Genomic DNA, 16377 nt, shown 5'->3' with positions numbered 1-16377 from the left:
TGCGTACTATGCATACTGAATACACTTGGGTACTTAACGCATGTACTGCACATAAACATGGGGGCAACAAATATTCCGCTACAATACAAATGCTAATATCACACTGTACCATGCATCCCAAATGAATGTGTACTGTAGATACTGTGGATTTAATAAACGCGTTCATGCCTGTGATGGAACGATAAGAAGCCCACAGTTAAAGTCTGTTGGTCCCTTGAAGTGACGACGGGAGGCAGAGAGGCTTAGAGGAGCCTCAGCTCTTCCCGTGGTAAATCACAGCAGGCGGATCGCTAACTCTGCTCACTATGGTGACTGGGCACAGTACGTTTCTGTGGTCACTGTGCCTTGGCGGGGCATAGCGTGACACAGCTTCAGCCTCTGTGGTGCTGTAGTAACACTTCAGCTAAAATGGGAGGATGTGTGTTGCTCTCGAGAAGGATGACTTTGTGAAATGGTATTGTATATTTCAGTTTTGGTACACCAGATGGGTGGGGTTAGCCGTTAACAGATGACAGCTAAGTCATTAATCTTGATGAATAAAATAATGTCATCTTTTACATACTGATTGCGTTAGTATTGTGGGTGTCACGGTTTGGTTAATCCAACTAGTCATCTCAATTTGAACTGATACTTTTTCTGGAACGGCTTTGCTATGTGGTTTTGCCTGCTGAAACAAAGTCAATCTGTGCTTTCAAATCAAGTTCAACTCTGGTGAACTTTCGCACAAAAATGTGGACTGCCGACCAACTCCACATTGTTACGCCTCTCCCAGTCTTTAAGGAAAAACTGAATCGGGACTTACTGCCAGACTAAACTGTTCCACAAACTGAAAAATGTGCAGTTGTTGGAATTGGCGGGGGTTGTTGGAACAAAAATGCATCTTGAAGAAACTGTTTTTAAACCAACCACAGCAGCCAACTACACTAACTAACCGTGTTCCTAACCTTTCAACCACAGCTGTTTTGTAGACACGTAATAATAACTTCAGCTGATCAGTTTTATGGTGACATCTTGTACATCTTAAAGAATGACATGGATACATCTCTCAACACAAGAGAGGGATTGAAGAAAACTGTTTTGTTGCTGGGCAGGTGAAGAAGACGAGGCTCTAGAAGTCTTTCCATGGGAATAACAACACTGTACTGTGGGGGGAAAACTGCTGGGAAGTATGAGAGAAGTTCAAAACAAAAAAGCCCAAAGATGGTACAGGGGGAAAGAAGGAACAGGGCAGAGAACAAGAGAATACTCTTTCCCTTCAAAGCTTTAATGACCTCCTGCTCCAGAGGCTATCCTATCTTCAGAGAGAGAAACAAGAGGACACCTGTAGCTCCTCATGAGTCAGACATGAGAGGGAGAGAGAGAGACTTTAATATGTCTTTCTTTTGTTCCCCATCTCTTCTCTCCTGCTCAATCTTATGCTGCGCTGTTGTAAAATGGAACAGAATCAGGGCAACCCCCCCCCTCCCCTAGCCATGCCCCCCCCCTTCGCCCACACAAAGCCATGCTGTGTCCGGAGCCTAAACACCAATGTTGTGTCTAACTTGGTGCTTACTCCCCTCAACGCGCACAAACAAGGACTTCCCCCCCTACCTCTGACCATCTGGGGCCCCCCACAACCCCGCCTGCCCAGCTGGCAGAAATAAATCCCTTTACTAACCCCCTTCAACCTCACATCCCCGGGACCCTGTATTTTCAAAATGTAAGTGTCATCAAACTGAGGTAAAGGATGGTGATCAACCCCTCCTCACTGAGAGGGAAAAGGGACTTAAGGGGAACAAGCTGTTGCTCTTATCTACCGTTTCCTGTTTGGTGGGCCTATGTTCATGTTTTCATATACATGTGCTTCCTTCAAGGTCAGAAGGAAGTGTATCTCCCCGCTACACCAGACCTTTTGCTTTCTTTTCCATGACTCCTAATTTGGAAATGTGGACGGTATGTGAACTTCCCTCCTCCATTTTCCCCTCTTCCGTATCCATCCACTTGAGTGTGCGTTTTTTCTTTCTATGCAGGTTCTGAGCACACACAGATTGTAAGATCTGGGTGGCTTTACGACCTCTGATAAACACTTCCCTGGGGGAAGCCCTCTGCTAACAGACAATCCTAATGCATCTGCCCTCATAAATGGGAGAAGGATAAGAACATCAGTGCACACACACATTGCAAAGCATCCTATATCTATATGAATTTGGTGCATAAGCGTTGGCGACAATGGCTGTATGTGTATAGCCTGGAGGAAGTGATTAGTTGCACCTTTCTTGCCCTGCAGGCTCCATTAAAGGAAGATGCACTGGGCATTCAAACTGTTAGGATCAGCAGGCTGCCCCGTGGACCCACAAACACACACACACAAACACACACCTGCTGCTTCAGGCCCTGAGGGACCCTATTTTCTGCCTGTTACGGCATAGGTCCTCCTCTATGTGTGTGTGTGTGTGTGTGTGTGTGTGTGTGGTCATTCTGTGGGTATCAGCATCACAAGAGGATGTATAGCTCGGCCGTCAGGGCTGAGGAAAATTGCATGATTTGGGTCCGCAGGACCTATCAGTATGGAAACCATTCCATCGGAACCATTTTGATACGGCTGCAGGTCTGCAGAAACCATCACAGCCTCTACGTGGCAGCGCCGTCATGCACGCTCTCCATGTGTGGTCCATTCTGATCCAAAAATAAGCTTTCCAGCAACTTTTCTAGGAGGTATGAAATTACTGTCCACAATATAAACGGACAAAGGCTGCAGTCTGACAGTCTTCGGCTCCCTTTTCTTTTCGGCACTTGACCGAAAAACAGTGCAAATGTTGCCCACCAGCGGGGCAGCAGCTGTGAGCGCTCGGACTTGACTCTCTCACCTGCTCAGCGTGGAGGCCACACTTGGAGGCAGAGTGTGAGAGAGAAAGGGCACAATCAGAAGAGGTTCGGCCCTCACGCAGAGAAGAATGACGGGAAAGTGTGCGGCAAAAGAAATGCGCATGGGCGAGATCATGGTGCACGCACAGAAAGGGGCGTGTGAGGGGGCAAATAAGGTCAGACGTGCCGTTGCCAGGACAACAACCAATCCAAGGCCGGGATTGGTGCCAAGCCAGTGCCCCACCCATCCATCCTTTCCTTCCATACGTCTTTTTTTCCTGCATCTCTCTGTCGGACAGCCTTAACCTCAGAGTAATGAGTGCTCTCCATGTTTCTGCAGTCTAAATGCAGCTGCAGTGTAAATACAGGGCTGATCTGTGCAGGTGCCAGGCTCCGATACATAAACCTGAATATAGCTACAGTACCTCACCGCTCAGACACTGACAGACAGAGGAGGGGGGGCAGTGACAGCCATGATGGGTGGACACAAAAAGCCATGATTCAAACTATGTGCAAAATCTATCAAAGTGTATTGCTACAAAGTGGCAGCTGGGCTGATCCACAGTGTCAACATCATTTGTCTCATGCTTTGTACCAACTTCATACACGGTGTCAAAGCAGATAAGACTAGCCAAATAAAGAGAGTTGATGAATGAATGTTCACTTTAAAGTGAATAACACTGACACAAGGGTTGGTCGTATTGGTTTCATGCCAATTGGGCAGGTGGTGTAGGACGGAGGGGACACCGGGAGATCTTTATGCTTTTAAATTAAAGATATATATATTAAGATAAATACAAAACAGAGAAAAAAGTGTTTATTTTAAAGCCGGCTTTAGACTGCACATTCGAATCATACATCGTATTCGTTGTTTTAAAGCTGAAACAATTATTTTTTCTGTCAACGGAGACAAAAAAAAATCCAGAAATATAATGCTCTGTCATATATCATTATAGATTGAATATATTTGGATTTAAGTTAATAGAATGTAACCATAATGGAATTATTAAAGCTTTAAAGAGGTCACTTTGGGCTTTAGGAAATGTTTTACTAATCTTTGAAAATGTTTTACTACCAAAAGTTATTCTGATACAGATAAAAGGATAATCAAATATAATCATTGCAACCCTAAGTTGGTTAGATCCAACTTGCCATACCCGTTCCTCTTTCAATGAATCTCGTATCTTTGTCTGCATCTTTGAAAAAGATCATTTAAAATCAAACCCTTTCAAACCGTGACATTTATTTTAAATGTTTGGCGAATGTTGCATGTTGCTTATTGGCAACGTTTCATAGTTTTATATATATATATATATATATATATATATATATATATATTTTATTTATTTTTTATTTTTTTTTCGTATCCCTATCGAGTCCCAACGTCTTAGCAGTATACGTTCTACACCCCCATCTGTTATATTAACTATACTTAACTACACTTATCTGTGTCTCAGGTCAGCAGGTCCCACCTGTGTAAGTAGGTTAAGGAGGACATGCCAGCAACGCCCCTTAAAACACACACACACACACGGTCACACATTTTAACTCAGATACACTCTTTACTATAGTGAAAAGGGCACTCACAAAGCAAATACACTGAGCCAATAAATCAGAGTTGGCTTTGAGAATCCATCATTTAATAAGTGGGTCAACCTTCTGATGCCGTCGACACTCTTTCCCATTCTTGCACTCTGTTTTTGTCTCTCTCCATGATGTGAAGGTCACATGCTGGATAGGCAACATAGACCGTTAAACCCAGGTATGCATTCCCTCTGCCTTTAACTCAGCAGTGGAGGAATGGCCAGTCCAAGGGCTGGATATCCACACACACACACACACACACACACACACACACACACACACACACACACACACACACACACACACACACACACACACACACACACACACACACACACACACACACACACACACACACACACACACACACACACACACACACACACACACACACACACACACACACACACACACACACACACACACACACACACACACACACACACACACACACACACACACACACACACACACACACACACACACACACACACACACACACACACACACACACACACACACACACACACACACACACACACACACACACACACACACACACACAACACACATCACACACACACACACACACACACCACACACACACACACACACACACACACACACACACACACACACACACACGTCAAGGAAAGCTGCTAATACAGCCAAGAGGCCTGAATTATTTAAAGACAGAGAAAGAGTGCAAAGGAGAATATGGAGAGAGAGAGATGGGAGAGGCACACGAGTTAGGGAGTAAATAGAGTGGCAGCCTGCTCTTCCCGTCCCTCTGACTCATGGAGAACTTATTTAAAAACTTCTATACTTGCTTTCACTCCCATCTGCTTTCTCCCACCCCATCTTCAGCGGGTCTCATTTCCTCCCTCTGTCAGAGTGTCTACACACCTTCTCCCTCCATTGCTTCTTCCACCACCATTTCACCCACTTCGCCCTCCCTCCCTCCCCACTCCCTCTTTTTCTCTGTTTATCTAAGCACTTTCACGGTCACTGCTTTGGAATCCCAGGAGACTAAACTGGCCCCCTCTCCCCCCCCCCTCACAGACGATCCATGCTTCTCCCTCCCTCTCCATCTTTCTCCGTCACAACCGTTAAGATTCGCATCGCTCTGTGCATCAGGGATATGGAAGGTCCCCCCTATTCCCCCTCAAGGCAGCCAGCTTTGTCCTGTTCTAGTCACGCACAGCCAGCCACTCGCCTCCGCCCTCTCACACGAACACATATTCACACCAGAGATAGGACACTCACACTGACGTCTAATACCAATCAGCTGGAAATACAATTATTGAGACATTTGAACAAAATCTGTCCATTTGGTTTCAAGGCTACTATACTATGTGTTATTTATAACTTGATACAGCATATTCACTTTAGCACATACGCATTAGCTTATCCATTGCTTTGCAGCGTGTGAAATTAAATTCTTGGTTTTAATATTTGGGCTGCCATTATCTGCCTCAAAGCCGGATGCCACTGCATTTCTTAGAAAGGCCAGTTGAGTTCCACAACACTGATGAAGGGTTTAAGACACAATAAGAGGGAAGAAGGGGGAGGTGGATTTAGGAGGGGAAGGAAGTAGTGAGGGTCAACAGGAGAGGTGCAGACGGCAGTCTGACATATAGTGTGAACAACAGCCGGGCGCTGGACTGGGATTAAATGATTAATTTGGGATTAAAATGGACTGGTCTCTACTTTAAAGTAATCAACCACAATGACCCAAAAGTGACACGCACAGAGTACAGTGTGGCAGAGTGTGGTGAGCAGGTTTTTTTCATAGTAACAGACTAAGTCCACTGTAAATCCACTGCAAACTAAGCAAATACCACAGAAAACCCGCAAAGTATTCAGTATCGACCTTTTTTTAAACAAAACCGCTCTAAACTTTTTTCGTTCTGAAAAGAAATCCATCAGTGAAACTCCTCAAATGTAAAAAGTTGCGACTAAGGCGTTTTCTGACTTTCATGACTAGGCATTTGTCACTGAGTGTATTTTAGGTGAGCACACATTAATTCCACAATCATAAACACGCAGCAGTGTTTTGAGAAGCGTGCTGCGTACAAGAACTCAATTTCCAGCTGAATAGGAGAGCAATGAGATTCATGAGTTCTCCTGCTACAAGGCCACCGCTATGGAGATTTGGGACAAGGCAATTTTCCCATCTTCCATTCAGAACAACACTCGCAACAACACTCAGGATGCTCCCAGACTATAAATGATAGCCATCTGATCATTTCTGATGAATATAACAAAACATATTTTTGGATAGTGACAGAGCAATTAATCAAAAATGACAGTTTACATAAAGAAATCTGTAAAGAAATATGCAATTTAATCAACTTAGCCCCTTATTGTTTGTACACTATGTCCCCACTCTGCATACTAGCGTGTCAGCAGCCTGTCAGTGTAGTAGATGGTAAGGTCTACCTTGGCATCACTCAAAAGCAAACCAATACTGTACAGTATGCACCATACCGCACTTATCTAGCTGCACAACTGCAGGTTGATCAAAGAAATAATTCTGGAGAAAAAAAACATTCCTTGAACTCATAAATAAAAGATTTGATTGGAACAAATGTTGAGAAAAAAGAACAAGGAAGCTGAGAGAAAAAATAGCAGTGAAATTGCCAGGAGACGAGGATCAAGCTGAGCATTATACTGCACACCCGGAGATCAAGTGGTGCTGGTTATTGCAACAAAAATAACACGTCTAAATATGCTGGTACACACACACACAAAACAAAAACCATATCTTCTAATCCACTGTAAGCCTCAAAAAATCTGAGCCCAGGCATGTTTGAATAAGCTCATGATACCACATTCCAGTCATGCTTCGTCTTTGTTTAACTCAGGTAAAAGGACTCTACTGTAATTTTACAACATGCATACACTACTCAATATGCTTAGTCAACACGCACACAGCTACTACTCGTAGTGTGTGTCTCTATACCACACCTGTATAAGAGCATCACAGAGCGAGTGTGTGTGAAACAGCCCCTGTGTGTGTGTGTGTTGGGACGGAGGGAGGGGAGGAGAAGGGGGTTGCTCCTCACGCCTGCTTTTAGACAGTGATAGTAATTCCTGCTGACATCCTTTCTTCCCTCTCTCCCTCTCTCCCTCTCACCTCATCCCTCCTTCCCTCGGGGCCATCCTGAGCTGTTTTGGGAGTTGAAATCTGTTGACTCTTTCTCTACCATCCTCTGCTTTAACGCATTCTCCATCCCTCGCTCCCTTCAGTGCAGGTCTAATGTTTTTATAATCTCTGAGGGCTGACGAGAAAAGGAAGCAGAAAGGGAATGTATATTCATATGTGGTGTGTGTGCGTGTGTGGTATGTGTATGCCAGCCCAAAAGGAAACAAAGAGGCGGAATGTGTGTTTCACATCACTGGGGGCTGGAAAGTAGGCTGTGCTGCCATACTTCTGGGAGGCAAACAGCAACATAATATTAGCTTTTGTTCCACCATGGAAAAATCGAGCAGATTCAAAATATGTTCACATTTGTCATGTGATCCATCGCCTCTGGAAATCACAAAGCACAGGATGAAAGGTGTTTTTCAGGAACTAGAAAAAGGTGCTGACAAAGCTCCTTTTTATGAGGTAACTGATAAGCAGAATCATTTTAATACACAAAAGTTACACACCTCCTTAACAAACACACATGTTCCCGCCCTTTGAGTATTTGTATCTAAGTGTTTCATTGTTGTGTCTAGAAGAAGTGTAGTGAAGCCGCTCTTTGTAGCAGGTTTATTAGTCCATAAAGTTTGGTCTTGTGTGAAGACGGCCGCTACTATCTTTCTTATACAGCGTCTGGAGGCTCACCATCTCACACCGCACTGCAGCAAGCACATGACATGGCAACATATGTGCTGTAAAGGTGGATTTGTAGAATACATAATTAATCAAAAGTAATCAATAAATAAAGACTGACAAGCTGCCAGGTCAAAGATAACAACTTACATAAGCAAACTCGTGAACTCCTGCAGTGTATTTTCTGCTTTTTACCGTTCAAGGAGTCATAGTAGATGTTGTATGATTTCATTTAAAGCAGAATAGCTTTTATCCTTCTTAAAAGTTCATAAATTGCAGAATGCGGTAAGTCATGACATTTTACAATATTTTTTCAAAGTCAAATCCATAAAAAAGCATCAATTAAAAAGTATTCTCTTCTTCTACATTGTAACAATTATGAAAAAATAACAGTTAAAACAGATACCAGGTTCATTGAGTTGGTAGGTCAACCCGGCATTACTGAAGGCTGATATTAAAATATATTCATATTTATCACAATCTGAAATTGTCCAAGTATGAAACTCGCAACGACAACTTAGCACTGTGTCTTCAAATCCGTGGCTTGTCAGATCAAATCAGTTTGAAAGATACAGGCGTTACGCCTTAAACTGATTTTCTTTCCTACCTGCTTTTAACAGGACTCATGTGGTGACCAAAACGAGTGTAAATGATCGCACAACGGGGCACTCGATTAATATTCTTAATACGTTCATATAAATAAAATGTGAAACTGTGCATCAGGGTTGTTGGGTAAATTAAACATCCACGTGTCTCTCTGTATTCTTAAATTAAGGAAAACTGCAGCATCTCTTGTAAATCTATGGAAAACACACACAGGCAGTAGAAAGAGATTCTGGAGCAACTGTCTGTAAGCACCTTTGAAGATTTGAGGACTGATGGCAAACATGTCTCAGTGTCCTCCTGGCAGCGAGCACCTTGTATGGTGTAATAATCCGGGTTCCTGCTACAGCCTTTTGCTCAGCCTGGGTCAATACTAATTCAATTTCTTTCTCGGGGAATTCCCAGGTTGCCTTTTGGCAGGATTTCTGAGCTGAGTGGAAGAGTATTGTGTGAGGTTATATGTACTTGAGTGTGTGTGTGTGTGTGTGTGTGTGTGTGTGTGTGTGTGTGTGTGTGTGTGTGTGTGTTCCTGCCTGTCTGTGCCTGTCATTGTGCTATTTGAAAAAATGCCCGTATTGGCTAAACAACCAGCAGATTGTGTTATGGTCAAGCTTAAGTTGATAATGTTTCCCACATTTTGAGGCCACATATTCTCACGCCATAATTTAATAGCTGTTTTGTATGTGGAAGAAATACACAGTTGGCCCGACACCTACAACAATGCCAGCTCATTGTGTGCCCTGAATGAATGAATGTGCTCCCGCTCTGTGCTCACCAGCAGCCCTTAACCCCCATAACCACCCTCTCCACACACATACGGCACGGCAGCCATTTTGTGCCAAAACCAGGCTGTGCCGTGCCAATCGGAGCGGCAGACAACGCTGAACCTCATTTCATTCCACAGCTGTTCTACGCCACTTGGAAACATACGTACAATACTACTTATTACAGCTTAATGCTACCTAATATTGATCTGTGTACACAGAGAAACAGGGCAGCGCGGTGGAGAGAAATTGGGAAAGAGATGGGTCCATATGCAGTCTGGAGATAATGCGAGGAGCCGGGCGATAATATCTTGGTGTTAAATTGGTATTGATTGACTAAATATCCTGACCAGGAGGAGAGAGCGAGCGTCCTTTCATGCTTGTTCACCATGTCTGCTCCAACGGCTCCAAGCTGCACTGTGACTATCTGATCCATTTTAATACAGACATCCTCACTGCTAGGCCTCTGACTAAATCTCATTTTAAACACAGTTTGCTTCAATCTCTCCGTGTACACATCTCTGCCTTTAATTGCGTTGCAAAGGTTATTTTGAAACTTTTATTTTGGTTTTACTCCTCTGTATAATATAACACTAAAAAAGGGAAATAGAGGATTGCTGATTTGACGCGGATATAGTTAGTAGCCACATATATCTATAAGGATTCACTTCAGAAAAGGAGCTTATCGTAATGTTGCACTTTAGAACCAAAGACGCATTTGCACAATACTGTATCTGCATGCCCCACCTTTGGATAATTAAGTATCCTAAGGCAGTAAGGCTCCTTTTTTTAGTCACACCTTAAATCAGCTAACGAGTGGAAACAAAACAATGACCTATTTAGACGAGAGGCCAGCACAGCGGTTGGTAAATATTCCCAGAGCCGCACACCGCTGGCCGGAACTGAGGAGGTTTTACAGTCGTAGCCACTTTCACTGCGTGCTGTGAGCGGAAAAGAGAAATTCTCAGAAAACTTGTAAAAACGATGAATCATGTGGAGGATCACAAATGAATGAAAGGTTTTAATAGGGCTGGGCATCCTGGTGCATTTCTGGGTTTTGTTTCTCCAGAACGGAAATTATCACACTTCATCTCCCCTCAAGGGAACAGAGAGTTCTCAAACCGGTAGGTTAGTTCCAAAATTAAACACACACACCACACATTACTATAGTTCCACTAAAAACAACTTCAACCGACAACATTGGCACTAAAAATCACTGCCTCATTGTTTTCAGACAGAGAAGAAGAAGCGCAAGTACACAAAGTTTACTCATCCATAGTTTACCTCCAGATAATACACTCGTTTACCTCCAGATAATACACTCAATACCACAAACAAACAGACAAAGCACATTTACAGGGACAGATAAGTTACACAATCACTATCACAAACACATCTCTGATCTACACAGACCGCAGCGCAGCAGTGAGCTAGACAATAGGCAGTGACACAGAAAAGGGGGATTGATACAGTTAGATGACAGATGAAGAGGGAAAGACAGAGACATGGAGAGCGAGAGAGAGAGGGGGGGGGGGAGATTGCTTTGTTAGCAGGACAGGGAATAAGGTGGTAATTACCTCACTGTGGGTTTGTTGATTATAGTTCAGCCAGGTTCTCCATGTTAATCATTTACCAGGGGAAGACAGAGATTAGCAGAGAGACAGACACAGTGAGGAGAGATATCAGGAAGTACGATAAATACATTCATTTGCACACACACACACACAACACAGAAGGAATTGATAGACATAGACCCATTGACGGTGAAGAAATAATAAAAAATATATAAAGAAAGAAATCAGTCTAGAAGTGCAATCATCTCCCAAGACACAAGACACAATTACAAACACTGTCTGCTTTCACTTTACTGTACATGGCAAGTGTGTGTATGTGTGTGTGTCTGTGTATGTGTGTGTGAGAAGGTATGCAGAGCAGAATGTGATTTACTTTGGTATTTAAAGTAGATCATTCATGAGTGCACACAAAGGGAAATTATGCATAAACAGAGCAGAGATTACACAGAAGACTTATGAGGGCTGCTTTCAATAAAGATACAGAAAACCAATACAAATATTCATCTCCTCACGCATTGTTTAAACACGCTTCACTGGCTTGGAGCTCGCCCTGAGCTTTTGCCAGAAAGGGGAGAGAGACTCAGATGAGGAGGTAAGAGAGAGAGTTCAGAGGACTCTGGTGGAGTTACATTCTGTGTCCAGACTTGCAGAGTGAGTTCCAGAGTGAGAAATACATAAATATAGAGGTAAGAGAAATTGGTTTGAATAATTTTTTTGTTGTGTGGTATCCCCTTTTGTGAAACGCTTATCTCTAATTGACACCTTGGTAATCCTAGGCTCTGCAAAGGAAAGACAAGAGGTGACTGGAAACAAGAGTTAGAGCTGTGATCCGAAAAGAACTGTTGCAACAAGTTCGCCTCCTGCCATGTCAGGTAAAAGGAGAAAGCAATAGTAGAGGTGTGTGCCAAGACCAAGGATAAGTCAAGAGGACGGGGAAATGGAGTAGCTGATTTAAGGCTCGAGTTTGGGTGACATTTATTCTTATTACAGATGTATGAGCAGCCCATAAACGAGTGGCAAAAGTATCCTAAAAGCCATATCTCTTGTGTGGGGAAAAAAGGCAATTCAATTCCTAAAGTTTTGGTGCTACGTAGTAAACTTTCTGACAGATCCTGAGTGAATTTATGAGGATGAATGCAGCACACGAAGCAGCCAGTGTCAGCAAAGAGGCTGGTCAACTTATTTGGCCTAAGTTTTAAAGCACACCATGGAACAGAGGAGGGGGCTGAATACACCAATAAACTAGTCTGAGCCTGCTACTCATGGGAGAGCCGAGGTATACTGTACTGTCAGCACACACTCAAGCTAAGAGCACAGCAGTTATAATATTTTACTAACCTTTAACTGCTCCAGGAAGTAAAACAAATAATTTCTCCTCTTATAAGGAACTATCGCTCTGAGAGAAACGCTGTTATAAAACAAGGAACGATCGTAAATGGCGGTTCATAAAATCATAAAAGGGCAGTCGAACCACTTGAGTCCCACAATGGAAAGAGGCAAGGGTGTCTTGATTCCACGATGTTCAGCGCTGACCCTCCCATCAGTCTATCACTTTCATTTCAGAGCTCCATTTTTCAATCTGCAGGGTGCTAAATGTGTGCCAGTTAAAGAGCTTCAGCGAGCCTTTGTTACAGCCATATTAGAAAGCGAAGAGCAGAGCAACACGGCCCTTCAGTCTCCACTTCACTGCCCCTGCTTCATTAAAACCATAAATCTAGATGTCAAATGAAAGGTGATGGCCAGAGAATGTCTTCTGTCATCCGTAATAAAGAGGGGCTTGTTTTCTCACCAGCTACAGTGATGTTATATACGAGGCGAGCCTTAAATGTAATGTCTGTAACGGCAGCTTGCTTCCTCTGCTCATACGTTTACAAAAATATAGAAGTATGCTATTTCATACTACATTCATTGATTTTTGGGAACATAACTTTGACATATTACCTTGTAAAGTTATTATGTTTGCAAACGGTTAGTAAAGAGTGGCTTTTTTTACAAACTAAGCACACACACCGTCCAACACTAGCATTTCAAATTGTGTTTCTTTCTTTAGGACCACATTTTGCTCTGATTTGTTCTTTATTAACTTTATGAAGGACATATCTGTTTTGGGTGTGCTACGACATAGCCTATACATTAGCTTTTTCAGAGCAAAGACACAATTAACAAAAGTGATGAAACCCAATGAAACTGAATCAAAACAGTTGAAAGATGCTAGCTCATAAAGCAAAACCATGAGCGTAAGATAGTACATAAAAATACATGTATTTTAATTTAAACTTTGACAACATTGTGGATAAAGCTCCAACAATTATTTGACTAATCCATTATTTTATTGACAGAGAAATAATTGCAAATAATGGACAGCTAGTTGATTTTTTATGCAAAGATTACTGCAGAAACAGTTTTCAGCCTCTCACATATGGAGATTTAAAAAAGGTGAATATCTTTGAGACAAATCTTATTGTGTGATCTGAAGTGATCAGTGTACCATAAGCATGAGTTGATCCTGCAGTGTATCTTCATGCCAACAGAAGCATCGCTCTCCTGTCCCTGCGCTCCTTTTCACATGCCAGGCTACATTTACAGGCCTCAGGACATACTGGCTAGCTGGCTGGCAGCTAATAGAAAATATGGTATGGGAAAATGACTGAAGCTCAACTAATCACGCCGCCAATATCCATCACTGGGCAGGAGGGAGCCGTGAGAGATAAAGAGGCGGGAGGACGAGGAGGGGGGAGTGCAGAGAAAAAATGAAAAGGAGAGCGGGATGTAACAAGGGAGGTAATGAAGAGTGAGGAGAGGAAAGGGAAAAGAGGAAAGGAGAGAGGAGAGGTGAGGAGAGGAGAGGAGAGGAGAGGAGAGGAGAAGGAGAGGAGAGGAGAGGAGAGGAGAGGAGAGGAGAAGGAGAGGAGAGGAGAGGAAAGGAAAGGAGAGGAAAGGAGAGGAGAGGCATGAAACAGTAAACCCAGGGGATTTTGGACCGGGAGCAACATCACGGCTCTGCTGATAGCTTTGTGATTGGGTGGTGTTGCTGATGAGAGCGATTCTCTGCCACAGTGGGTTACCCGCCGCCGTGATGCTGATGGCATTGTGATTGTGTGGTGTTGTAGCCAACTGTGTGGCCCTGCCACAGACTGTGACCATTCATCCCTGAATCCCCGGGGAACAAGAAGGTGCTTCCTAATCCTCACAGTCTTCCTCCCCGGCACATTTCGGTTGGATCCCAATTACAGGACTGGGTTTTACCCGCCTGGACACACTAGATACAATCTCAGCTGACTCCAGCACAGGATGAGGCCTGTAGATCTGACAAAGGAGCAGTTGGGGAAATTATCCGTCCCGAGAGTCATATCTCTGTACATTTTTGCATCCACAAAATGTTAAATACAAGACAGGACTAGACAAAACAAAGTGGTCTCTCTGGCCAGTGGCTTATCTGAAAGAGTGCTTGGGGAGTAAGGCCGCACGGAGAGCGAGAGTCTTTAAATAAGAAGGTGAGGGAGTGTGTTATTTTGGGCAGTAGTCCTACTGGCCCTGCAGGTCTCTCACCTCAACCCCTCAATTAGACAGACTGGAACACCTGGATCAGCAGGTGAGCCTCGCTCTGGCTTGCTAATGGCCCCAAATCAACTCTTTACTCATAAACACACACCTTCCCATTATCTAACTACATATTCACTTATGCTCAGCAACACTTTAGACTTTAATACACACTTGTGTTCTCAGAATGCTATCTAGGACACTATTTAGAGCAAACACTTATGAAGAAACCCTTACATCTGGCATATCTATAAGTAGAATAATAACTGACTAAAAGGCTGTGGACATGTGAAAGTAATGGGTCAAAGTGTAGTCATTACTATAAAGATAGCTGCAGGACGAAGGTGAGATCAGGCCACTCAGGTTTCTTCTTTGACAAAAATACCAGTCTGATGGCTTTTGAGTTAGTGATGTGTTTAGGTTCTGGGACGTGATGCAGCATCGCAAAGATTCCTTAAAACAACAGAGGTCTGACTCATTTAGTAGGAATTATTGTGGTAGTTGCGCAAGAGTGTGTCAGAGCAAGTTTAGGCCAGCAATGCTCAGTGCAAAGTTGAAATTAAACTTTACACCGACATAAACCATAATTTGGCCCACTTTCATAAAAAAAAATCACTTTACATATTTCTGGAGAGGAGCACCATTAAGCACACAGTGTTTTCTCACCTTGTGTTTGTTGAATTCCAATAAACGATGTGTCTCTTGGCCACAACAGCTGAGATTAAATTAAAGAGGAACATCGTCACTTTCCAAGCAGGCAGATCCCCCGGTGTCCCCATCCTGGCCGCCTCGGGCCCCCCGGAAAGAGCTGCGCACCGGCGGCTGGGAGTGGCGTGCGGATCAGGTGAGGAGACCCCGACAGAGGAGCTGGCTGAGCAGTTTTTCCCCAGCAGATTCACCAACTCGTGAACAAACTTCTACGTCATGTGCTGCTGCAGTCTCGCATGATGCATGAAGGTAGGCTAAAGTGATTAAAGTCCTTCTAAAAAATAGCAGGTTAAATCACAGGCTGCAGAGTGGGAGGTGAGGGTTTCCACAGGGAGCATTTCCTGATAGTTTCTCCGTGGTCCGCATGACCGTAAAGGAACTCTTGAGCTCAGTCTTGGAAATTAATTAAAGACAATAAACCTGGGTTTAAAGGTCAGGATTTCGGGTACAAAGTCCTGGCTCAGGATATCAATTGAAAATGCCAGCTGGTTTGGCAGCAACAGGCTGAGAGCGACGAAGGGAGGGTCCGCTGAGCTGAGGGCGGGGCCCGGGAAACTTTGGGCCAATCACCGGGCAAGGGTGTGGTGATGTGTGATACTGTAGTGCGGGGTTAAATCCTGGAGAGGTGCGCCGACTGGTGTGGGGAGACAGGCTGTCACTGTCACCCCCCCCCCCCCCCCCCTATTTTCTCCCCCCTGACACGACTCATCTGGAGCTAGATGCTCAATTTATTTATTATTTAAACGTCTTTCATTATGCTCCAACACACACAGTCCTCGGGCAGCTGATGCAGGGTGTTTACCTATAGGCCTAGGTATACTCCAGTAGAGATGTGCCTTTCACAGAATTCAACAAGCATAACACATTTCCTTCCAGCTTTAACCTATAGTCACCGTAGCTATAGCTCATAGTAGGGCAACGTTACCTGGTAAAATGA

The 16377-nt window shown here is 43.7% G+C and overlaps 1 protein-coding gene across 1 annotated transcript in view; it reads right to left on the bottom strand.

The window, feature by feature from the left end:
- Positions 1 to 15917, bottom strand: part of si:dkey-246i14.3 (ephrin-A4) — a 31021-nt gene extending 15104 nt beyond the window's left edge. The window contains exon 1 of the mRNA XM_034128088.1: positions 15399 to 15917. Coding sequence (XP_033983979.1) covers positions 15399 to 15511 — 113 coding nt within the window. The 5' untranslated portion in view covers positions 15512 to 15917. The remainder of the gene's footprint in view (positions 1 to 15398) is intronic.
- Between the last annotated feature and the right edge of the window lie 460 nt (positions 15918 to 16377).

This window comes from Trematomus bernacchii, unplaced genomic scaffold (genome assembly GCF_902827165.1).
Source record: "Trematomus bernacchii unplaced genomic scaffold, fTreBer1.1, whole genome shotgun sequence".
In the NCBI taxonomy this organism is placed as follows: domain Eukaryota; kingdom Metazoa; phylum Chordata; class Actinopteri; order Perciformes; family Nototheniidae; genus Trematomus; species Trematomus bernacchii.
Note: the sequence above shows the minus strand (reverse complement) of the source record. Positions and strands in the feature narration are given on the sequence as shown.